At 42.1% G+C, this 25,949-nt stretch overlaps 1 protein-coding gene across 1 annotated transcript in view; it reads right to left on the reverse strand.

The window, feature by feature from the left end:
- The window catches only part of FCHO2 (FCH and mu domain containing endocytic adaptor 2), a 230,609-nt gene that overhangs the window by 169,348 nt on the left and 35,312 nt on the right, over nucleotides 1-25,949 (reverse strand). The window contains exons 3-5 of the mRNA XM_077817076.1: nucleotides 13,435-13,509; nucleotides 8,915-9,056; nucleotides 8,670-8,822 (exon numbers count right to left, since the gene is read on the reverse strand). Of these exons, the coding sequence (XP_077673202.1) occupies nucleotides 8,670-8,822; nucleotides 8,915-9,056; nucleotides 13,435-13,509 (370 nt within the window). The remainder of the gene's footprint in view (nucleotides 1-8,669; nucleotides 8,823-8,914; nucleotides 9,057-13,434; nucleotides 13,510-25,949) is intronic.

Genomic DNA, 25,949 nt, shown 5'->3' on the forward strand with positions numbered 1-25,949 from the left:
CTCTGCCTCTGTAAGAAGGCCGTCACCACTGCCATGCATTTTATGAACACCCATGGGGTCGCGGCTAGACCGAACGGGAGAACTACAAACTGGTAATGTTCTTGGCCCACGGTGAAGCGCAGGAACGGCCAATATGCTGGGTGGATGGTGATATGAAAGTATGCATCCTTCATGTCGAGGGCAGCATACTAGCCTCCTGGATCCAGGGAAGGGACGATGGTGCCCAGACAGACCATGCGGAACTGGGCCTTGACCAGGAACTTGTTGAGCCCGCGCAGGTCTAAAATGGGACGAAGGCCCCCTTTAGCCTTGGGGATGAGGAAGTACCGGGAGTAGAAACCTTTCCCACTTAGGCAGTGCAGCACTGCCTTTACTGCCCCCGCCTCTAGCAGAGAGCGAACCTCCTTCTCTAGGAGATGCTCGTGAGAGTGGTCCCTGAAGAGGAATGGGAAAGGGGGTGGGAGGGAGGGAAGGAAGAGAATTGCAGCGAGTACCTGTTCCATACCGTGTGTAAGACCCAACGGTCTGATGTAATGCTGGACCACGCATGGGAGAAACGGGCCAGGTGGTTCAGGAAACAAGAGGACGGATCTGGTGACCAGTCTGGCACGCTGTCCTCGAGCGCACCTTCAAAAGCCTGGCTTAGTGCCTGGCTGGGATTTGTGCTGACCTTGGTTCTGAACTGGCGCATCATTGTTGTGATTATTGTGTCGTCGCCTGTTATCCCTGCCTCACCTACGGTAAGGCTCATGCCTATGATGAGGCTGGTACTGGTGCTGAGGGGGAGGCTGCGGCTTAAAGGGCTTCCTCTGCGTCACCGGGATATGCATAACCAGCGACTTAACTGTAGCCCTCGAGTCCCTGAGGCTATGCAGCCTCGCGTCTGTCTGGCCCAAAAAGAGTCCGGACCCTTCAAAGGGGAGGTCCTGAAGCATACTCTGGACCTCATGCGGCAGGCCCGACTCCTGCAGCCATGCCGAGCGCCTCATGACCACCCCCGACGCGATTGTTCTGGCCGCCGTGTCTGCTGAATCCAGGGAGGCCTGGAGAGAGGTCTTAAGCTACTGCCTTGCCCTCAATCACCAGGGCCGTAAACTGTTGGGAACCTTGCGGGAGGTTGTCCTTAAAACTTCCCCCCCGCCACCCAGGAGTTAAAATTATGCCTGTTGAGGATGACCTGATGGTTAGTAATCCTCAACTGAACGCCCCCTGACCAGTACACCTTTCTGCCAAAAAGGTCCAGGCATTTTGCCTCCTTGGTCTTAGGTGCCGGGGCCTGTTGTCCATGGCACTCCCTTTCGTTCACCACCAAGACCACCAGGGATCACGGACTTGGGTGGCAGAACGAGAATTCGTAGCCCTTTGATGGGGCAAAGTACTTGTGTTCCACACCTTTAGCCGTTGGAGTGCTGGAGGCCGGGGTCTGCCATATAGTCTTATAATTCGATTGAATGTTCTTAATTAGTGGGAGCGCTATTCTAGATGGACCTTCAGGGCTCAAAATGTCCACCATGGGGTCCTCCTGCTCAACCATCTCCTCGGCCTGCAACCCCAAGTTCTGGGCGACCCTACGCAGTAGCTCCTGGTGGACTCTGTGGTCTATGGGTGGAAGGCTGGACACCGCTGTTCCCGCCACTGCCTCATCCGGGGATGGCGAGGAGGTTAGCAGCTGCTCAACCCCATCTAGCTGGTCCTCCTGTTCCCCTTCTCCCATGGGAGGGGCCTCGGGCTGGGGCGGGAGACCTTGGGGCGGCACTAGACTCGGTGCTGGTCTCTTCGGTTTATCCTCAGGGGATGCTAGAGGCCTGGATACTGTAGCTTCCAGCGCCGTCGGGTGTTAGTGTGGGGACCAGGACCACTGCACCGAGTAGCTCGCCATGGACAGGGCCCTTTGGCACTGTTGATAGGGCCAAGGAGTCCAGAAGGGCCAATGAGTCCAGAAGGGCCAATGACCTGGCAGCCCCCATTGCGGTGCCACCTCGTCTGAGGGTCCTTGCTGTCCAGAGCACGGTGCGAGTAACTGTAACGGCCGGAGTCGGTGCCGGACTGTGGCTACGCCGACTGCGAAGGCCACAGCGATGCTGAAGATCTGTGCTGGCGGGAGGTCAACGAGTGGTCCTAACAGAACGGGAGCGAGACCGGTACCAATATCCCTGGGACCGGGATCTGGACCAAGACCGACGTTCTTGGGACCGGGATCGGCATCTGCGGGAGTCCTCCGGCGAGGGCCGTCTCAACTCCTCCCGGTGCTAGTCTATAGTTGGTGCTGGAGAGCGTCATGCCTCTTCCGTTACTTCCTCGCGCCGACTCAGTCCCAGTACCACAACTTCCTTCTGAGCCGGGGGTAACCGGGAGTCCGCAGATGCAGAGCTCGACCAGGACCAACTCCGGGACCGATGTCGGGACGGTGTCCTCGAACAGCATACCATTGCCGGCTTACCCCTCGACGGCATCCGTGGCATGGGTGCCGGAGGATTCTCCCTGTACGGGAGGGGGATCATCGCCGACAGCTCATTGAGGTTCTTTGCAGCCTCAAAGGTGCCAGGCATGGAGGGCTGATCCATTAAGTCCTCGAGCCCATCATCCGCACTGAGCTCACTTGGGCCTGGGCTCGGTGGGACTTGTGGTGCTGAAGCCACTGGTGCCAGCGCCGGTACAGCAGCCTTCCCACTCTTATCGGTGCTCGGGGCCTTGGAAGGCGCCGACCTCCTATGTAGGGAACGTCTGCGCCTTCCTTTTGGCTGTGCTGTGGACCGCACCGGGGAGGACGAGCGGTGCTGGGGCCCAGTCTGGCGCTCTGGAGCCGACAGCTTTCGGTGTTTAGCCAGTGCCGGGTCTCCTGACGGCTCCAGGACACTATGCACCAAGGAAGCCGGAGCCGATGTTGGGAGCTCCGGGCCGGTGGCTGCAATGCAGCTTCCCCCAACAACTGCTTCCAACGAAAGTTTCTTTCTTTCTTTGTTCTTGGCTTGAACGCCTTGCAAATCTTACACTGCTCAGTTTGATGTTCTTCCCCCAAACACGAGCCATGGGGGTCACTAACTGGCATAGGCTTGCGGCACGTGTGGACGTGCAGCATGGCCCGGGCGGGTGCTGGAAGCCTCCAAGCACCTAATCACTTAAGTGTCCACAACAAAAGGTATGCTAACTAACTGATAACAGCTATCTATTAGAAAGGCTAAGGGACTGCTCTCACACGAGAGAGAGGTTGTTCCAACGCCGCCACAGATGGTAAGAAGGAACTGGAGGGGGTCGGGGGGCAGGGGGATATATGCATGGCACACTGGCGCCACTCAGGGGGCCCCGCCAGCCCGACGGCAGCCGCTAAGGGAAAAAGTTTCCGACGCTCGTGCACACCTAATGTGGAATGGAAGTGAACAAGCACTCAAAGAAGAATTTTATCTCTGCATCCTGTCCTGAGGGGACATGTACCCAGTCAATATGGGAATAACTGAAATCCCCCATTATTATTAAGTTTTTTATTTCAATAGCCTCTCTAATCTCCCTGAGCATTTCACAGTCACGATCACCATCCTGGTCAGGTGGTCAAGAATATATCCCTACTGCTATATTCTTATTATTAGAGCATGGAATTTCTATCCATTGAGATTCTATGGTACAGTTTGATTCATTTACGATTTTTACTTCATTTGATTCTATGCTTTCTTTCACATATAATGCCATTCCCCCACCAGCATGACCCGTTCTGTCCTTCTGATATATTTTGTACCCTGGTATTACTATATCCTATTTGGTTAGCCTCATTCCACCAAGTTTCTGTGATGACTATTATATCAATAAAAAGAAAAGGAGTACTTGTGGCACCTTAGAGACTAACCAATTTATTTGAGCGTAAGCTTTCGTGAGCTACAGCTCACTTCATCGGATGCAGAGAGCTGAAGATCATGAAAGCTTACGCTCAAATAAATTGGTTAGTCTCTAAGGTGCCACAAGTACTCCTTTTCTTTTTGCGAATACAGACTAACACGGCTGCTACTCTGAAACCTATTATATCAATATCCTCATTTAATACGAGGCACTCTAGTTCGCTCATTTGATGTTTTAGACTTCTAGCATTGGTATATAAGCACTTTAAAAACTTGTCTCCTTTTAGCTGTCTGCCATTACACAATGTAATTGAATGGGACTCTTATTTGACTCTTTCTGATCAGTTCCTGCCTGTATTTTATCATTTTCCATCCTTTCAGCCTCATTAGGACACAAAGATTCTCTGTCATTACCAAAAGAATTAAAGCCAGAATGTCCTCAAGAAAAAGATGGTTACATTCTGTGTGCTGATTCGAAAACAAGACTGAAAACTGAGGAGGACAGTCTACCGTAAACCCCAGTTCAGTCAGGGGAAGCAGCAGCCAGGGCTCCAAAGGAAAAGAAATGAAGTGTATGCCTACACAGCAATCAATCAATAAAGCAAGCAAGCAAGCCATGGCTGCAAGTCTCAGTGCACCAGTCAACTGACTCAGGTGCGTGCTGCACATCTAAAAATCGCCGTGTACACATTTTGGCTCAGCCTGAGCCCAGGCTCTGAAACCTGGTGACAGGAGAGGGTCTCACAGCCCAGGCTCCAGCCCTAGCCCAAACATCTTCACAGTCATTTTTAGTACTGCAGCACGAGCCCAAGCTCTGGCTCGGAGACTTGTTATGTGGGCCTTTTTTTTGCTGTGCAGATGTACCCTAAGGGTACTGGGGCTTTCCAGCTTTGCCAAAGCTCTGTGGTATAGACAGAAATTTCTCCACTCTGAGGAATCATGGCTGGCAGAAATGGCACTCAACACGCTCTCCTACACATCAAGAAAACAGACACGACTGTACTGGAATTAAAGAGGGTAGAAATGGGATGCACCAGCCCCGCCTATGGTTGCCAGTTTTGGTTGAATGTATTCCTAGAGGTTTCATCACATGACAATCTTTAATTCAAGATTAATCTTTAATTCCTGAAACTCCAGGACAATCCTGGATGGGTGGCAACCCCAGCCCTAGCCCCTTCCCACTCCTGACACACAATTAATCCCTTGACCCATGTTTCATTAATCCCTGCCTTAGTATCTCCACAAGCCATTGGCAAAGAGAGGAAGGGGACATTTCTGCCCTCCACTTCCCAAATATCCTTCTGTACCTGCAGTATTAAAAACTCACAATATTCCATAAACCAACACTTGATTTAAAAAAAAATTAAGGTTAAGTGTGAAATCTCCCCAATGCAAATCCTTAAAAAGCAAGGAACTGTCAAGTTAGAAGACTTTTAAACTAAGACTTATTTTATTAAATTTAAAAAACGAATTAAACTTGAAACAGCAGATAATACATTAACAGTCTAAATACTGCAGCTATGGTTTATAATACAGATGAAAATCAAGGTTCTTTATCCCATAACTATGTATGAACTAAGCACAGGAAGAGCAATTTGTGCTTTGAAGAGGGAAAACTTAACTACTTTGTGAAACTTACTGAGGAAAATTACTGAACAAATGAATAGCAAATAATCAAACATCTTTAGAGTTCTAAAAGCAGGATATTTGCATGTGTGTACAAACACACTTACTCAGCAATTGTTGGGACTCCATTTGGTAAATTTACTGTAACTAAAAACTTGGCTGTCGGTCAAAAAAATATCGTAAAGTCATTACAAATGAAGAAGTTCAGGAAGTTTGTGCTAACATAACAGGGAGCTAGATGAAACCATAACAGAAGCTAGTACTAAGATTTTAGTGTCAGATAGTTGCTTAAGGTTACCCGATTTTGTAATAAGATTTTTCAAATACTTTCCTTTCAGATGCCTCAGTACAATATCTGTTCAATGTTTGATTGTACAATGAACTTTTAGTAGATACCCACTATTGCACCACAGAGGAGCAAATTACTTGTCTTCTGATAACAACTGTTTCCCTATGTTTGTGATATAAAGATATATTCTGTCCTGTTAAGGTGGTCAGAGACCACTCTATCCAGAGTTGACTGGTACAACCTTTGGTAACATGTCTCTGAAGTGTTTTGAGTGCGTACTCTTAAGTAAAATGGAATCAAAGAGAACATAATAAAGGCAGAGTTGGTAGCTCCTAATGGGAGCACTGTTTCATGCAGCTGTGTATTTAGCCAATGCCTGAACAGTCACTAGTGTTTAGTGAACATTTGGAGAGTGTGCCAAATGACGACCTTTGCATGAATCATCCACCCATACAACTTTCTCAACTCACAAACTAGACATTACACAGCTTGAGTGTTCTGAGTCTAAGTGTACAAGACATTTCCACAGACATGTAACCCTCCTGGACACTAAATCTTATCTATTCTGCTATAATATACCTTGAAACCTTTAAGTCCTTTCATCGAGCCTTTGATGAGTGCATCAACTAAATTTGCCCTCCTGCAGAGTTCCAGTCTACCTAGGTAAACTATGGTTTTTCCCTCCTAGGTTCCTGGGCTGCGGCAGAAGCTAGGAAAGGAGATGTCCTGGTTCAAGTGAAAAGACTAGGACAAGCTCAAAGGACAATTTTGTCATCAGTGAAAATCTAAGGTGAGAGGACAGCCAGCAATCCTATTTGCTGAAGCAAAGGGATAGTCAGCAAGAAAACCACACTGAAGGTGAGAAAATTCTAGTTCAGAAAGTGGAGGGCCTCAAATAGTCAAACAGTGATTCACATATCACTGTAGAACGAGGTTAACACTCCAGAGTTAAAAACAGGGGATCTGAATGGAGGCAGCGAAATATCACAACTTTCAAGAAACAAAACAGGTGAAAGGATCTCACTGTCCCCCAATCCAACCACTTTTTTAGGATGCTAAATCACAACATTTGGGCTTCTTTAGAGCTGGGAGCTAGTCCCTTGTAAATGTATCATAGTCCATCTAGCAGAGATCATTTGGCCTGCACCAGGCAAGAGAAAACTGCCTGCACCAAATGGTAGGCAAAGGAGGTACTCTTTTTGCATGAATAAAATACCATCAAGGCTACCCTGTCCGAGATACTCCTAAAGGAGTTATGGTGTAAATAAGGAAATTTAAGAACATGAAAGTGGACCTTCCTCAACAAGTTTAGGGCATATCTACACTGCAATGAAAAGCCTGCAGCACCAAGTGTCAGACCACAGGTCAATTCACTCTGGCTTGTGGGGCTTGGGCTGCAGGTCTCAAAATGCCAGTGAAGACGTTCCTGCTCTGGATGGACCCTGGGCTCTGAAACCCAGCAAGGGGAGGAGGGCCTTGGAGCCTGGGATCTAGCCCAAACGGAAACATCTATATTGTTATTTTTAGTCCCAAAGCCTGAGCCAATTGACCTGGGTTCTGAGATTCAGTGCTGCAGGTTTTTTTTTTGCAATATAGATACAACTTATGTCTCCAGTTGCCACCTTGGCATTACTGCTGTGTTGTGAAATTCTGAGTATGTGTCTTCCTTTGATTAAGTCCTGAAACATTAACAGGCCTAGCATGACTGCCACAATTCAAAAGTGATGATACAAAGCTTTGTCTTCCTTTGAACCAACTGAGAGCACAAATAGGCTCTCCACCCTGTCAGACTTCACATTTGTGGTAAACTGGATTCTACTTTGGGTCCTAGAAGAGGGAAATTTATCCTCAGTATGCACTGTTCTCCAGAGACGAGGTTATCCAATGTCATCTACTATTCAATTTCTCACTAGCTGGAAAGGTAAACCAGTACCTCTCTTTGTTTCAAATATCTAGGATTCATAATAGACTAATAACTACATAACAGAACTTAAACAGTTTAATACCTCTTCAAGCCATTTCAGTACAAATGGTATCTTTGGCCAGGCCAGTTTTTTCCAAACTGGAACAGAATTAAAAATCTACCCTTTCATCCTCATTTCATTCTCACAGAAAAAAATTAAATTGTTAAAGAAAAACAGGAAAATTGCTTAGGAGGTCATTAGTATCTTAGACAATAAAGCTAAAAGAAAAATGAATGAATGTTTTCTATCAGTAACTTTCTGATTGTATCCAGGCATTAGGATAATAGTAAATAACTACTTATATCAGACTAACGCAAAAAGTGTATTCAACTAAGCAAATAGAAGCACAATCTCAACTCATGTATTTTAAAATAAGGAAATTTGGTATTTACATATTTGACTGCACTCAATTTAATAAAAGGATGTAGTAGGTGCTGAAAAGATTATATCCAATTTCAGTAAATACCAACAAAAAACCCCCCTCAAAACTGCATGATGTGTTTAAACTACAAATATAGTTTGCACAACATTTAACAGTGAAGAATTCAATTAATCAAGAGACAAGGCATTGAGAAAATACTGGTTACTAACAGCCACTCACTGTTTCACATGAAACAGGAAAGATTACACTTATCTATTGACAGGTTTCAGAGTAACAGCCGTGTTAGTCTGTATTCGCAAAAAGAAAAGGAGTACTTGTGGCACCTTAGAGACTAACCAATTTATTTGAGCATGAGCTTCATCCGATGAAGTGAGCTGTAACTCACGAAAGCTCATGCTCAAATAAATTGGTTAGTCTCTAAGGTGCCACAAGTACTCCTTTTCTTTTTACTTATCTATTGCAATTTTTGATGTTGAATATTTCTCTTGAAGTAATAATAATGAGCCAGCTCACAAAATGCATCATAAATTACTAAACAATTTGACAAAACACTGCATTTAAATAAGACTTTGCAAAATTACCTTGTCAATTTCTCTTTGTGTTGCTCCTTCCTTTTTCGAACGTTCTTGTTCCACACACTTAGTATTATAGTTCTCTTTTGATTTCTGTAGGGCCTGAATGATACTTTGAATGTTTTGCACTGCTTCCAAAGTTCCTGAAACTTCTTCTTTAGTCTGTCAAATATTACATACTTGTCAAAAATGACCAGTTTAATATTTTAATTATAACAAGTAACTGAAAACACACAAAATGGAGAGTGAGTAACCTTTTTATGAGCTTTGATTTGTTCATCTCCATACTTCTGCACTTCTTTTATTAGCTCTTGTAATTTCCGGACAAGCTCCAAGTGACAGCTTGCTACTTTTTCTGTTGATATTTTGAAAACATCCCAAACCGGAGCAAATGTCCTAAAAATAAAGGTTACAGGGAAGAGAAACATTGTTTAATGTTGAATTCAATTTTTTTCTTTTTAAAACCAGCTACAATTTTATAATAGAACCCTGAGGTATTGATGATATGCTTCTAAAGTGCACTCTCCTCTAAGACTAATGATATAAAAATGGCACATTCTTATTCAAATCCATTCCTTTTCCTATTCAAAGTCCTCCCTACTAACTTCAAAGACAAAATTAAATGTTTACTGCTTTTTACTCCTGTTAACCATGCACAGTCAACATAAATAAAACAGAACAGAATCAAGCTTACTAAGTCTTATATCTTGTACTTACGATGGACAAGTTCCAGTCCGTTATACCCGCGTAAACCCACTGAATAATAGAATTGAACAGATGTTACTAATCATACTGGTGATATTGCAAGTAAAACATCCATGTGGACTCAGAGCCAGACTGAACATGCGAGGCTGGCTGTTTTCAGAGCAGAACCTCACTAAAGATGGGACGAGATTTTTAGATGCTTATAATGCAGAAAAATTACCTGTTTGGCTGAAACCTCATGCTTGATCTTAGCCTATAGCAAAAAATTTTGGGAAATCACAGGAAAATCTTTTTTCATTATCAGATAACTTGAAAAGCTCAAAAGAAAACCCTTGTTTTAATATACTTGGCAAAAATAACATTTAAGTTTAAGATCTTATATTCAGTGGCTTAGACTTTCTAAAACAGCCTTCTGGACTGAAATTTCTCAAGCCTGTTCTGAGGCAGATTTTTTTTCTTTTAGATATCTTTAAAATCATAGTCCATATTAATGATGCGGTGATGATCAGAGACTGAAATAAATGCAGGCAAAGTTTGATGAAATAACTGAAAAAATTTATCTTTCTCATTAAGAAAATAAGGAATTAAATACAAACACTACAGTAGTACCATGTTAAAATTGCAGTACTAAAAAGGAGATTCAGAATTAATGTTCAAGTCTGTTAGTGTATCCCTGCAAATATGCATTATAATATTCTTTCCCTCTACAACAGCTTCCCCCATCTCCCAACGCATAGCCGAGAACCTCTCCTGTCATGGAGTTGGGGAAGTAGCTATGAGCAGGGTCTTCAGACATTTACGGCCACATTTCCCCTCTCCTTCCACTTTTGTTTTTCTTCCTGACTGAGGCTGAATCTATTTCTGTAAGGAGGAAGGAAAATATCTTGGGTAATCAGTACAAGTTAGCTATGGCACCAGGACAGACTAAGCGTTAGGTGCTTGTTATAGAGCAAGGGGGATTTTAACACATTCTGTATTTCTGACAATTTGCAGTCTTTGTTGTTTGTTTCTGTTCATCCTACCTTTTCCGACTATCATCTCTCTGGAGCATGGATCAATATATACTCTCATATATTCATATATACTCTCAAACAAACCTTCTTAACTTTTGCCATCTTAAAATTCAAAAAAAGTACTGTTGTATTACAAATGTCATACTTGAACACTGAACATGACATCTACAGTGACTCTTGCCATATGATATTTCTAAAGATGATGTAATATCAAGCTGAAATCGTTTCTTTTTTTTAAACTTTTAAGAATAGATTCACTGGCACACGAGAGCACCACAAATAAGGTAGAGAGCATTGCCAAGTTAAGTTGCATTTACAGTTACAAGGATCTTGTTCTGTTTTGTTAGTATGGTGCCTAGCACAATACGGTCTTTATCCTGATAGGATCTTTATGTAATACTATTGTACAACTACAAATACACCCCCACAATCATCACCCAGCAAAACACAATATAATATAATTGAAAGGAAATATTTTCTTCAATATATTCCAAGACAAAAATCTACATTAAGATGTGATTTAATGCATATAAAAGTGTCTGTAAACCCTGGTTAAATTGATTTTTATAGTTCTCCCTCTTTATGGCATCACTACAGGGAAGAGTTAAGGTTGTTCGGTGTCTTAATTGCACATTCAAACCTTACACCATGTTAAGGTTTCTTCTGAGTGTAAACTTTCACTGAATTTCCTAGGTTTCTAATGGTTGGTTTTGGGATAATTACAACACCTCTAATGTTTTTTACCCTGAACATACTGATATATACTGTCAAACATAGCACCTTAACTTTTTTCTCTCGTCTTGGAGTTTTAAAAAAGTATTAAAAATGTCATGTTTGATGTCATAAATATAAAGGGAAGGGTAAACACCTTTAAATCCCTCCTGGACAGAGGAAAAACCCTTTCACCTGTAAAGGGTTAAGAAGCTAGGATAACCTCGCTGGCACCTGACCAAAATTACCAATGAGGAGACAAGAAACTTTCAAAGCTGGAGGGGGAAGAAACAAAGGTTCTCTCTGTCTGTGTGATGCTTTTGCAGGGAACCGGAAAGGAATGAAGTCTTAGAACGTAGTAAGTAATCTAGCTAGATAGGCGTTAGATTCCGTTTTGTTTAAATGGCTGATAAAATAAGCTGTGCTGAATGGAATGTCTACTCCTGTTTTTCTGTCTTTTTGTAACTTAAGGTTTTGCTTAAAGGGATTCTCTATATTTTGAATCTGATTACCCTATAAGGTATTTACTATCCTGATTTTATAGCGGTGATTCTTTTACTTTTTTTCAATTAAAATTCTTCTTTTAAGAACCTGATTGATTTTTCATTGTTCTTAAGATCCAAGGGTTTGGGTCTGTGTTCACCTATGCAAATTGGTGAGGATTTTTATCAAGCCTTCCCCAGGAAAGGAGGTGTAGGGTTTGGGGAGGATTGTGGGGGGAAAGACGTTTCCAAGCGGGCTCTTTCCCTGTTATATATTTGTTAGACGCTTGGTGGTGGCAGCAATAAAGTCCAAGGGCAAAAGGTAAAATAGTTTGTACCTTGGGGAGTTTTAACCTAAGCTGGTAAAAATAAGCTTAGGGGGTTTTCATGCAGGTCCCCACATCTGTACCCTAGAGTTCAGAGTGGGGAAGGAACCTTGACACTTGATCAATCAACATGACACCTACAGTGAATCTTGCCATGTGATCTAAGTTCCTTCTAAGCTGCCTGGCCGCGCAGCAGACTATCAAGGGCTGCGCAGGTGTGCAGTGGGGAGAGGCCCCGGCCGGCGAGAGGCTCCTCTCCCCTGGCCCCGGGCTGCTGCAGCAAGAGAGGGCCGGAGGGAGTCCTCTCTCCCCGCCACAGCCCGCACCCCAAATCCTTCATCACTGGCCCCACCCCAGAGCCTGCACCTCCAGCCAGACCCATTAGTCCCCCGCACCTCAACCCTCTGCCCTACCCCTGAGCCCCCTCCCACAATCCGAACCCCTCAGCCTCACCCCCACCACACATCACCTCCATATTGATGCACATAACAAAATGAATTCTGCACATGGATGTAAAAATATACAGGGAACATTGCATGTGATATTTCTACAGATGGTGTAATATCAAGCATAAATCATTGCAAATTTTTTTTTTAACTTTTAAGAACAGATTCACTGGCACACAAGAGCAGCACAAATAACCTAGAGAGCACTGCCCTATTAAGCTGTGTTTATAGTTACTTTGCATGCAAAGCAGCCAAAATGTATTGGTGATTCTGTCCAGTTTTATCACACCACTGGCTCATCACAACCAACAGAATTGTTGCAAGCAAATTAGCTATAAAAAGGAAGGATGGTGATTGGTTGAGTTACCTTTGACAACACAATGGACCCACTTAATAATTAACTGAGCTATTAATCTGACCTTGTCTCTAGCTAAATAACAATTAGATACAACTATTAATTTAATTTCAACTTAATTTCCTAAATACAGCCTATGCACAAGATTTCAATGAATTCTACCTCTATGGAAGGGCTGAAGACTGTTTTTCTGTTACTAAGATAATTCAGGACAAAGAAAATACTTACACAGATGCTACATTTCTTATAGGATGCACTTTTAATTTAAATTTGAACAAATTTACTCTGAATTTTCTGAAAATTCAATCTGTACTCAGAGAGTACCTGCTGTAACTTTCGGGAAGAACTGTTGTATTTTTCATACATAACAAAGAGCCTGAATCCCTGCTTTAAGTACAAAATGGAATTCAACCTTAATTATAGAGCCACAACAGCCAGCTCCATAACTGTTCCTCCAGTAAGACTGTATGAGCAAATGGACTTGTGAACCATTTTATATTTAAACTGAACCTTTTTCTATAATCCTTTTTTCATATAGCCATGTGGATTTTATAACTGGTGCATAATCATGTAATTAAAAGCCTTATTGTGATACAATGCATTTTAAAAGATTCCAGAGTTAAGGCTGTTACTAGAACTTTAATTTTGTTAATGCAACGTTCAGGTTAAAATCTTAATTGCATAAATGTTGCATACAGGGATTAATAATTTTGCTTTTATACACTTATTAACTTACCCAAGCTGTGTGTAATTGCTTGCTGATTTGGCTAGCTTTGTCATTGACCTTGAATATACCTCCTCTATTGTAGCCCTGTTAAAAACAAAACATACAAAATCCCTAATGTTAAGTAATCCAAATCACAGTCAAAGCTATTAGGATCCATGAACATATATGCTTTAAAGGTACAGCAAAGGAAACTCAGCTTACCATGTATTATTTTAAAATGACAAAGGCAGTGTTTTCAATGTACCCTCATAAAATCCACCACCAACTTAGATTTTGTGTGCTAAAGTCAGACATGGTGAATAGTGTGGCAGAATGATGCTTACAAACACTGCAGAAACTCAGCTCTTATGAGCTCTTTATCAAACTGTCTCAAGAGCTTCACAATAAGGTGGGAAGGGGAAGCCATTCTGCCTTCATACACTGCTGGATGATTTGCCAAAGGCTGTTTTAGTACTATAAATTTCTGATCTACAGAGTAGTGCAATTGTAACACATGCTTTTACAAGATACTTAATAACACTCAAATAGACAAATACTAAATATAAACAAAGCAATCACATTCATTGGTGAAGTAAGTTGCACTAAAACGGTATTTAAAAGTGAAATTTTAAGAACGGGCTCATCTTCTAAGATCCCTCTGTACCGCTAGAATGGCATACTGTGATTTTAAGTGTTGTTTGGATTTGGAGTAACAGTATGGTAGGAATAATGTCACTGTGGTATTTAGAGTGCTTTTGTTTGAATGACTTAGAAATATTTTTAGAGAAGCTCATCTGCACATACTGAATTCTCTTCCACCCTCATTTTCCGAGTTAATTTCCTTTGAAACCAAGTAAGCCTCATAAGAGCTGACATTTTTTATTTTCCTACTTATTAGATAAATTGTTAAAATTTTGAAATTTTGTGGGGGAGATTATAGAATTTTCCAACCCAGTTGTCTTGATTGTAGCTGTTCACTGCTGAAGTGGTGGTTTCTGATTTTCCCTTGTAGTGGGACTTTTTAGGCAAAGGCATTTCCTTTGGTAATACGAGACCAAGGAAGAAGTAATCACTTGAGAAATTTCACTAGAGAGCATAAAGATCAATCTATTCAACTCCCAGTAAGATGACTAGGGAGGAGAAGACTCTGTATATGAGTTTCCCTCTGTCTCATCCCTACCCTCCAAAACAAAAATCCAGCCTAGACTCAGTTTTTATCTAATTCTGATAGGGAAGGGGCTACATTAAATACATTTTATAATTCAAATAAAACAATGGGTCAAAAACTTGATCTTTTACCTAGGATTAAAAAAATTACAAGATCTGTAGAACATTTTAAGAGGCATCACTGGAACATTAAAAACAGATCAGCAGATATCTTTCTAAGAAAACACTGCTATGAGTAAGAGCTTGGATTGTCATTTTAAAGGAAAGGGCTTCAAGAGATCATTTTATCACTGTGTGTGTTTATTAAGAAGAAATTTAAAATATCAAATTTGAAACTAAAATAGAAAAGGCTTTTTACTTACAAACATGTTAGTTTAAAAAACATTTTTTTGAAATACTTTAAGAGTCACCAAGTTAACGTTACCTGATGTGACATGGGAAACACAAAGGAGTATATTTTCATGAAATCTAAAAACTTTATGTATTAGAAATTTGCCAGTTTAATATCGGATTGTTTATGCATAGCATGTCCAATCACTGCACGTTTTCCTTTTTGATGTTTCTGCTCTTCTATTAATTGTATGGCTGAACAATTTGTCTTTGATTATTCCACATTAGAAAGGACAGGTCTACAATATAAACTTACATCACTATAACTATGTCGCTCAGGGGCATGAAAAAATCTACACCCTTGAAAGATGCAGTTATACCAACCTAACCCCCGATGTAGACAGCACTATGTCAACATAGCTACCGCCTCTTGCAGAAGTGGATTAACTATGCGGTGTAGTAGCATCTTCACTAAAGCACTGCAGCTTTTTAAGTATAGACCTGCCCAAAGATAATTAGAATGTGTGTTTACGTATTTTTATACAAGGCTAGCCTCACCGTGAAGCGAACTGAGGCAGCCGCCTCAGGTGCCAGACAGGGGGAGAGGGGGAGGGGCGCCATTGGGACCCAGAATGCAGAAAATTGTGTCTGCTGCTGGTGCATATGAATTCTCTCTGCTCTAGATGCACAGAGATGGTTGAGTGCTGTGCTGGAGGAAGGAGGGCACAAGAGACATAACAGGCAGGCAGGCAGAAAAGGTGAGAGAGAATAACAGAAAGCAGCAGGACCTACAGGGAGAGAGAGGAGGAGGAGCCTTTTACGTACCTCTCTAGCACCCCCAGGAGCCTGGACTGATTAACACCAGCTTCTCAGGGAGCTTCCTGTTTCCTGCTGTTTCCCTGAACCAACTTGAGGAGAACAGGCAGTCAACTAAAGTAGCAGAAGCCAGTTAGGCCCTTAAGATGCTGATATCTTCCCTCACTCAGGCCCTGCTACCAGCCTGCTTATTTGTCTCCTTCAATTCAGTGTTGAGAGCCACGATAGCTGGCACAGAACAGCAGTCGTGAGTGAAAGAAGAAAATGCCCCTCTGGGGCAGCATTCAGAAAAAGAAAAAGCAAAGGAAGCTTTTCTGTCTAAGCAGGAAGGAGCTCTCCTGAGATACATAGACACAAATGTTCACGGTGAGTCTTCTGGCCCCAATGAGGATGTGAGTGGTGAGGAGATGCCTGATCTTCCATTTAGTCAGAGTGCAGGTGACCTGGCAGCTACTGCAGCATCCATATCTCCATCTTAAATGGATGTAACCATGCACATTCCTGAAGAAAAGTGTAGATCAAAGAAGAGTGTGGTGGAGGCGCAAGAAACAGCTGCTGCTGAGTTTAGTTCCTTAAGTCTAGATGATCCAGGACTGTGGACTCACTTGAGCAGCAGCCTGAGGGACTTCCTTGTACTGCATGGGCCACAGCAAGTGAAAAACTTCATGTTCCCCAAAAGACAATGAAAATAGAAGTTTCCATCCAACACATTACTGGCATGAAATCCCCAATGGTGACAAAGTGGAGAGGCCACGGCTTATGTACTCAAAAACCCAGAATGCTGCATACTGTTTTTGTTGAAAACTCTTCCAGTCTAATGTTCCAGCCACATTAGGTTCTACAAGAACAAAGGACTGGAAAAATCTGGCTAGAAATCTGTCATGTAATGAGAAGGCAGCAAATTACCAGAGAGCATTCCATAGGTGGAAAGAGCCTGAGATGAGACTAAGGTTAAAGGCCACCATAGATGATCAGCATCAAGAGAAGATTGCATCAGAGTCTCTTTACTGGCAAAATGTTCTGAAAAGGCTCACTGCCATTATGAGAATGCTTACTACTCAAAACCTAGCACTGTGTGGCACTTCAGATCAGTGTATGTGCCAAACAATGGAAAATTCCTTAAAATTGTGGAGCTGATGGCTGAGTTTTGATGCTGTACTCCAGGAGCATCTAAGAAGAGTCGCCACTCTGACAAAGCTCTGTCCTTGTCTCAGTGGGTCCCATGCTTCCTGGAGGATTTCGCTAGCCTCAGAGGTTCACTGTGACCCTCCACGTAGCCCTTCTCTCTCTAGAGGCAAGGGTCACAGCCTATTGAGCCATTTTCATCATAAGCCAGCAAGGGAAGTGAGGAGATGTAACCCTCCCTTGCACAGTCTCTGTTGTCTCCCAGTCTTAGTGATTAATCGGGGAGGGAAGGGGGGCATCCCCAGGCCCACCCTCTACTCCAGGCTCCAGCCCAGGGACCCTATAGTAGCAGCTATGTAGCTGACATTTTGGAAATAGGACGTGTAAGATTCCCTGGGCCACTTCCCCACAGCAGCCCCCACTTCCTCAATATCTACTTCCCCGTTACCTCAGGGCCTCCTTCCTTGTGTCTGGTATGGTTTGTACTGCTTAGTTCCTCCAACAGCACGGCTTCCTCCTACAGCTCCTGACACGCGCACCCAACTGACTAACTGAGAGGCTTTTAACTCGTTTCAGCCAGACCCTAACTGGTCCCAAAAAACCTTCCCTGCTTTCTGGAAAGATCTTAATTGGTCCCAGGTGTCTTAACTGACCTGGAGCAGCTGCCATTATCCTGGTAACAGGGATTTGTTTAGCCTGGGGCTAATATATTTGTCTCCCACTACTTTTCCATAGCCATCTGGCCTTGCCCCGTCATACCACCCAAGAAATGTACAAACACCACTACCTTGGAAAAACCATTCAAAATGAGATCATATAGTTACTGGTAACAAAAGTCAAACGGAAGATTGTGGCACATCTGAAGTGGCAACATCAGCAAGATATTACTCTGTTATTCTGGACTGCACACCTGACATCAGCCATATGGAACAAATGACAAATGGTGCGTTTTGTAACAACAACAGAACCTAGTGAAAATGTCCCTGCAATGGTGACTGCCAGAGAGCATATTCTAGAATTTATTGACATTGATGATATTACAGGAGCTGGTATGACAAAAGTGCTTCCTAAAAAACTGGAAGATATGGGAATTGCGATAGCTGACATGAGAGGTCAGGGCTACAATAATGGTGCCAACATGAGAGGAAAGAACAGAGGAGTGCAGACACGGATCCGAGAGTTAAACCCTCAAGCTTTTTTTGTCACATGCAGTTCTCATTCATTGAACTTGGTGGTCAGTGACGCAGCATCAACTTCTAGTGAGGCTGCTGAATTTTTTAATGTAATTCAAAGTATCTATGTATTTTTCTCTGCATCAACTCATCGATGGCAAATTTTGAAGCAACATCTGGGAACATCCTCTCTGACACAAACCACTGAGCGCCACACGATGGGAAAGTCAAGTGGAGGCGATAAAGTCTATCAAACACCAAATTGGGAAGATAGATAATTCCATAGTTGCCATTATGGAGGATAATGCTATGACAGGAACTGTTCGTGGGAGAACAGTGGCACAGGGAAATGGAATCACCAGAAACATACATAACTTCAAATTTCTGTGTGGCTTAGTGTTGTGGTATGACATACTGTTTGAAATAAATGTTGTAAGCAAGAAACTCCAGGTGTTGACCTTGAGATATCTGGAGCAATGGAACAACTGGACAAACCAAAGTCATACCTACAGTCTTACCGGTCAGATGAGGGATTTCAAAACGTTCTGAAGAGTGCAGAGAAGTTGGCAGATGAACTTCACACAAACTATTTTCCCACCCATTCAAGAATACAAGAGTCACCAAAGAAGGCATTTTGATTATGAGGCACGGAATAATCCCATAAGAGACCCGAAACAACAATTCAAATTTGAATTATTTAACCAGGTGCTAGATTGTGCAATACAGTCGGTTGAAGAACGTTTCATGGAGCTCAAGGAACACAGCAGTATATTTGGGATGTTGTATGATATTCCAAAGCTCCTCATTACACCTGAAGAAGACCTACACCAGCAAGGCAGGGCACTAGAGACAGTGTTGACACATAATGACATGCACGATATTAATGAGAGTGATTTAGTTAATGAACTGAAAGCCCTTTCAAGATACATTTCAGCAGGATCAACTCCAAAGGCTGTTCTGGAATATGTGTGCACAAATAAGATGACCACCCTCTTTCCAAATGCTTTTGTTGCTCTGTGAATACTTCTAACACTTCCTGTAACAGTTGCCAGTGGCGAATGCAGCTTCTCCACGCTGAAGTTAATAAAAACACATCTACGCTCCACAATGACACAGGAGAGGCTGGTCGGCCTTGCAACCATCTCAATAGAGCATGAGCTTACCCAGACTGTGGACCTTCAGGAAGCAGTTAAAATCTTTGCAACCAAGAAGCCACCACTTTGATTATTCAAACAGATAAAAATGCCAGTGTTTACTATGCAGACAAGAAAAGTTACATTTAATATAAAAATAAGGGAGAAGGAATGCAAGCCAAATTAGGAAAAAAGCACAGGTTACAGAAAATTTAGATAAATTAGATGTATTCAAGTCAGTAGTGCATGATTAAATTCATTTTAGGACATTGAAGGAACTAGTTGAAGCAATTTTGGAACTGTTAGCAATTATCTTCAAGAACTCATGGAAGACAGGTGAGGTCCCATAGGACTGGAGAAAGAGAAACATAGTACTTATCCTTTAAAAGAGAAACAAAGAGGATCTGGGGAATTATAGACCTGTCAACCTAAGCTCAATACCTGGAAAAAGAGAGAAACAAATTATTAAGCAATCAATTTGTAAGCAAGTAGAGAACTGCAGGATGATAATTAAAGACAACATGGATTTGTCAAGAACAAGTCACACACCCCAATCTAATTTTCTTCTTTGATGGGTTACTGGCCTAGTGAGTGGGGGGTTACCCACAGATAGGATACATCTTGATTTTAGTAAGGCTTTTGACTCAGTCTCACACGACATTATCGTGTCATCATAAGCAAAGTAGACAAATGTGGCCCAGGTGAAATTACTATAAGGTGCGTGCACATTTGGTTGAAAGACTACTCAAGGAGCAGTTGTCAATGGTTCACTGCCAAACTGAGAGGACATATCTAATGGAATCCCACAAAGATCTGTCCAGGGGTCTAGTATTGGTCAATATTTCCATTAATGACCTCGATAGTGGAGTTTGCTTATAAAATCTGTGGATAGTAGCAATCTGGGAGTGATAGCAAACACTTTGGAGGACAGGACTGGAGTTCCAAACGAGCCTGATAACTTGGAGAAATGGTCTGAAATCAATAAGATGAAATTTAATAAAGACAAGTGAAAAGCACTATATTTAGAAAGGAAAAATAAATACACTGCTACACAACAGGGAATTACTGGCTAGGTAGAAATACTTCTGGCCAGGATTTGGAAGTTATTATGGATCACAAATTGAATACAAGTCAGCACTGTGATGCAGTTGCAAAAAAGACTAATATTCTGAGGCGTATTAACAGGACTGTCATATGTTTGACATGAGAGGTAATTGTGCCACTCTACTCTGCACTGGTGTGGCCTCAGCTGGAGTAAGTTAAAGAAGTATGGGCTGGATGAATGCACTATAAGGTGGGTAGAAAGTTGGCTAGATTGTCGGGCTCAACGGGTAGTGCTCAATGGCTCCATGTCTAGTTGGCAGTCGGTGTCAAGTGGAGTGCCCCAGGGGTCGGTCCTGGGGCCGGTTTTGTTCAATATCTTCATAAATGATCTGGAGGATGGTGTGGATTGCACTCTCAGCAAATTTGTGGATGATACTAAACTGGGAGGAGTGGTAGATATGCTGGAGGGCAGGGATAGGATACAGAGGGACCTAGACAAATTGGAGGATTGGGCCAAAATAAATCTGATGAGGTTCAATAAGGATAAGTGCAGGGTCCTGCACTTAGGACGGAGGAACCCAATGCACAGCTACAGACTAGGGACCGAATGGCTAGGCAGCAGTTCTGCGGAAAAGGACCTAGGGGTGACAGTGGACGAGATATGATATGAGCCAGCAGTGTGCCCTTGTTGCCAAGAAGGCCAATGGCATTTTGGGATGTATAAGTAGGGGCATAGCGAGCAGATCGAGGGACGTGATCGTCCCCCTCTATTCGGCATTGGTGAGACCTCATCTGGAGTACTGTGTCCAGTTTTGGGCTCCACACTATAAGAAGGATGTGGACAAATTGGAGAGAGTCCAGCGAAGGGCAACAAAAATGATTAGGGGTCTGGAACAAATGACTTATGAGGAGAGGCTCAGGGAACTGGGATTGTTTAGTCTACAGAAGAGAAGAATGAGGGGGGATTTGATAGCTGCTTTCAACTACCTGAGAGGTGGTTCCAGAGAGGATTGTTCTAGACTATTCTCAGTGGTGGAAGAGGACAGGACAAGGAGTAATGGTCTCAAGTTGCAGTGGGGGAGGTTTAGATTGGATATTAGGAAAAACTTTTTCACTAGGAGGGTGGTGAAACACTGGAATGCGTTACCTAGTGAGGTGGTAGAATCTCCTTCCTTAGAAGTTTTTAAGGTCAGGCTTGACAAAGCCCTGGCTGGGATGATTTAATTGGGGATTGGTCCTGCTTTGAGCAGGGGATTGGACTAGATGACCTCCTGAGGTCCCTTCCAACCCTGATATTCTATGATTCTAATGTGTCCAGTTTTGGGCACCACCCTATTAGTAAGATGTGAACAAAGTGGAAAGAGTCTCGAGGAGAGCAAGACAAATGGTACAAGATTTAGAAAACCTGACCTGTGAGGAAAGGTTAAAAAAACTGGGGATGTTTAGTCTTGAGAAAAGAGAACGCGGATCTAAAAATAGTGTTCAAATATGTTAAGGGCTGTTATAAAGAGGACAGTGATCAACTGCAAATAGGCTTCCAAGAGAGACTGTGGAATCTCAGTTATTGGCGGCTTAAAGAACAGGTTGGACAAACACCTGTCACAGATGGTCTAAGTATACTTGGTCATGCTACAGTGCAGGGGGCTGGACTAAGTGACCTCTCAAGGTCCCTTCCAGCCCTACATTTCTATGATTCTATGACTGCCCAGGAAAAAAAGATTAAAGTAGATGTCTGAAGTATTCCACTTTAGGGCTGCCCTTCAGTTCTTTTCACTTACTAAAACTTTAGCAAAGACTCAAATAATGAAGTTGAAAGGAGAAGAGAGCAAATTTATACTGCTATAAGAATTAACTGAATATTGTCAATATAAATCCGAATCTTGGGAACTAGCAGTAACTAGCAACTTGTAACTAGCAGTTACAATCCTGTAAAACAGTGGGTCTGAGTAGGGTTAGTTAAATTATAGGGCAGCTTCCTCAAAATGGATGCCTGATCTAACTGTCTACTCAAAGTAATGCTGTGTAACTATGTCAGTAGAGTTCCAGGTAGCATCGCCTAGAGATGGAAAGTCTAAATCTGATGGAATTTGTTCAATGAAGGCTGTAGCACATCGGAGACCTTCAAATACCAATATGCATGAAATGTCATAACAAGTTTGTACAAAACAATGATTTATTTATGCAACTCCCAGGTACAAACAGAAGATCCTTCTGCTGGAAGATGGTAAAATGAGATGGCTACCAGATTAAGCTTGACAGTACTCAAGGACAAACCAGACTTGTTTTTTTTTAATTAAAGTTACAGTAGTACACATAGGCCTCAAATCAGAATCCAGCTCCATTGTGATAGGAACTGTACAAATGCATGTACAATACAGTCCCCTCCCCAAAAGAGTTTACAATCCAATGTAAGACAAGTTTCAACAAATGTGTGTAACAAACTGAGAGTGGGAGGACAGAGGAGGAAAACAGTGATTAGATGATGCAGCTGTATAGACTAGCTAGTGTACTTGAGTCCAATTTCATCAAAAAGTAAAGAAAAACTGCTTAATTTAGTTAGACCATGCTTAACCTGTTTTTCATGTAAACCCTACCATTTTTAACTCATAGCTATTCCTAATTTAAAAAATAAAGCAACTCTGCTTCTGGCTACTTCTAATTGATTTAAATCTAACTTTGGCCTTTTCTAAATTTGTTTTGCTTCTGCTTAATATCCTTTTGCCTACTTTGATTTTGTAAACAACTATTTCAGTTTTCATTTTTATTTTTGTAAATCCTTATACTAATTTTATATGTTTAAATTAAAATATAAAATAAGAATCAGTTCCCTGGTTAATTCCTTTTAACCAAACAAGAATAAACACATTCCCAGTTAATAATGTTACTGGGCCTCATGAGGTACTGAAGGGGAGCCAACAGAACTGCCTTCAGACCCATTATATTTTTGTGCAACTCAAACCCTTCAAAATTCCAGAAACTGTGCACTGTTAGATGGTCTGAATGAGCTCTCCGTGGATTGCCTGAGAAAATGGTTATTACGACAGCGAGGTACTGAATAAAACATCTTTGCAGGCATTCTCACACTCTATTCAGTACAAAGAGATTTCTTTTAGGAAATGACTACAGAAGATTAATTTCATCATGTAAAAGATCTAACTGAAGTCTGGCAAACAATTTTATGTAAATGTAGGAAGCCACAAGTCCTAGAAACCAAGAAAATGCTTTAAATATTTTGGATACTTGCCATAAAAATGACAATGTCTGTGAACCAATAAAGTTTACTTTTAAAAAGTGGAACTGACATTTAAAAGGGTAACCGATTGTCATAATAAGTGGAAGTGCACATAATAGGCAAATAACTAAGATAGGACTTTTGTACATTCACCACATCCTGTCCCTATCAGTTCAAACACTGAAAACTTTTAATCCAAAGGTGTTTAGTGCCAGACCCATTTAACTCTGATTGCAACAAATCTGAAATATGATACTACAGAGGAAGAGTGATGAAGGAGACCATTCTATTTCATCAGCAGAAACTATCCTCAAATAAAATCTTGAGATCACTGGTCTTCCCAAAAGAATATTGACAACTTTGTAAACCATCCTCATCTTCCCAAATATTAACTTTTCAGAAACCAAAGGAGTCATATGGGAGGACAGACTGGGTAATTTCAGAGAAGGTTTGAGTAAAGATGAACTCAATAGGTGGGTCAATAATTGAAAATATACACTAAAAGAAAATGTATACTCAATTTAAATGAGACTGTACATTAGTTTTTGTAGCATTTTAATATAGAAAATCATAGAACGTCCATTCCAGATTAACGAGGAGTCCGGTAGCACCTTAAAGACTAACAGATTTATTTGGGCATAAGCTGAAGAAGTGGGTTTTTTACCCATGAAAACTTATGCCCAAATAAATCTGTTAGTCTTTAAGGTATCACTGGACTCCTCGTTGTTTTTGTGGATACAAACTAACACTGCTACCCCTCTGATACTTGACACCATTCCAGATTGTAATGTTGAAATATCTAAGCACAGTAAAGTGAAGTTAAGGATGATACAATGTCCAGGCCTGTGTATCCTGATTTGATCATTGTAACATCTTCCTCTGTCCTGACACCCACATTACTCCCTCTCCTATAATTCACTCAAAATTCAACTGCTAAGGTCATCCTTCCTCATCACTTCAGACATGTTATCCCCTCATTCCAAGGGCCTCTACATGCCTGCCTCCTTTATCTATCTATCTATGCATCTTTTATTATAGTCCCACATTGCTGCCAGTGACACTAACTTTAACCTCACCCAATTTGTATTTTTTTCCCAAAACTGATTTTGCACTTTCTTTATGACTTTATCCATGGAATATCCCTTTTATACATCATCCTATTTCAAGCTCTCCTCATTTCTACCATGATACCAACAAGAAATTATGTTTTTAAGTAGAGAGGCGTTCATTTTAAATGACAGGTTTCAGAGTAACAGCCGTGTTAGTCTGTATTCGCAAAAAGAAAAGGAGTACTTGTGGCACCTTAGAGACTAACCAATTTATTTGAGCATGAGCTTTCGTGAGCTACAGCTCACTTCATCAGATGCATACCGTGGAAACTGCAGCAGACTTTATATATACACAGAGAATATGAAACAATACCTCCTCCCACCCCACTGTACTGCTGGTAATAGCTTATCTAAAGTAATCTTCAGGTTAGGCCATTTCCAGCACAAATCCAGGTTTTCTCACCTTCCACCCCCCACACAAATTCACTCTCCTGCTGGTGATAGCCCATCCAAAGTGACAACTCTTTACATAATGTGCATGATAATCAAGTTAGGCCATTTCCTGCACAAATCCAGGTTCTCTCACTCCCTCACCCCCCTCCAAAAACCCACCCCCATACACACACAAACTCACTCTCCTGCTGGTAATAGCTCATCCAAACTGACCACTCTCCAAGTTTAAATCCAAGTTAAACCAGAACATCGGGGGGGGGGGGGGGGGTGGTAGGAAAAAACAAGAGGAAATAGGCTACCTTGCATAATGACTTAGCCACTCCCAGTCTCTATTTAAGCCTAAATTAATAGTATCCAATTGGCAAATGAATTCCAATTCAGCAGTTTCTCGCTGGAGTCTGGATTTGAAGTTTTTTGTTTTAAGATAGCGACCTTCATGTCTGTGATTGCGTGACCAGAGAGATTGAAGTGTTCTCCGACTGGTTTATGAATGTTATAATTCTTGACATCTGATTTGTGTCCATTTATTCTTTTACGTAGAGACTGTCCAGTTTGACCAATGTACACGGCAGAGGGGCATTGCTGGCACAAATCACATTGGTGGATGTGCAGGTGAACGAGCCTCTGATAGTGTGGCTGATGTTATTAGGCCCTGTGATGGTGTCCCCTGAATAGATATGTGGGCACAATTGGCAACGGGCTTTGTTGCAAGGATAAGTTCCTGGGTTAGTGGTTCTGTTGTGTGGTATGTGGTTGTTGGTGAGTATTTGCTTCAGGTTGGGGGGCTGTCTGTAGGCAAGGACTGGCCTGTCTCCCAAGATTTGTGAGAGTGTTGGGTCATCCTTTAGGATAGGTTGTAGATCCTTAATAATGCGTTGGAGGGGTTTTAGTTGGGGGCTGAAGGTGACGGCTAGTGGCGTTCTGTTATTTTCTTTGTTAGGCCTGTCCTGTAGTAGGTAACTTCTGGGAACTCTTCTGGCTCTATCAATCTGTTTCTTTACTTCCGCAGGTGGGTATTGTAGTT

Source organism: Eretmochelys imbricata, chromosome 5, assembly GCF_965152235.1.
Source record: "Eretmochelys imbricata isolate rEreImb1 chromosome 5, rEreImb1.hap1, whole genome shotgun sequence".
NCBI classification, from domain to species: domain Eukaryota; kingdom Metazoa; phylum Chordata; order Testudines; family Cheloniidae; genus Eretmochelys; species Eretmochelys imbricata.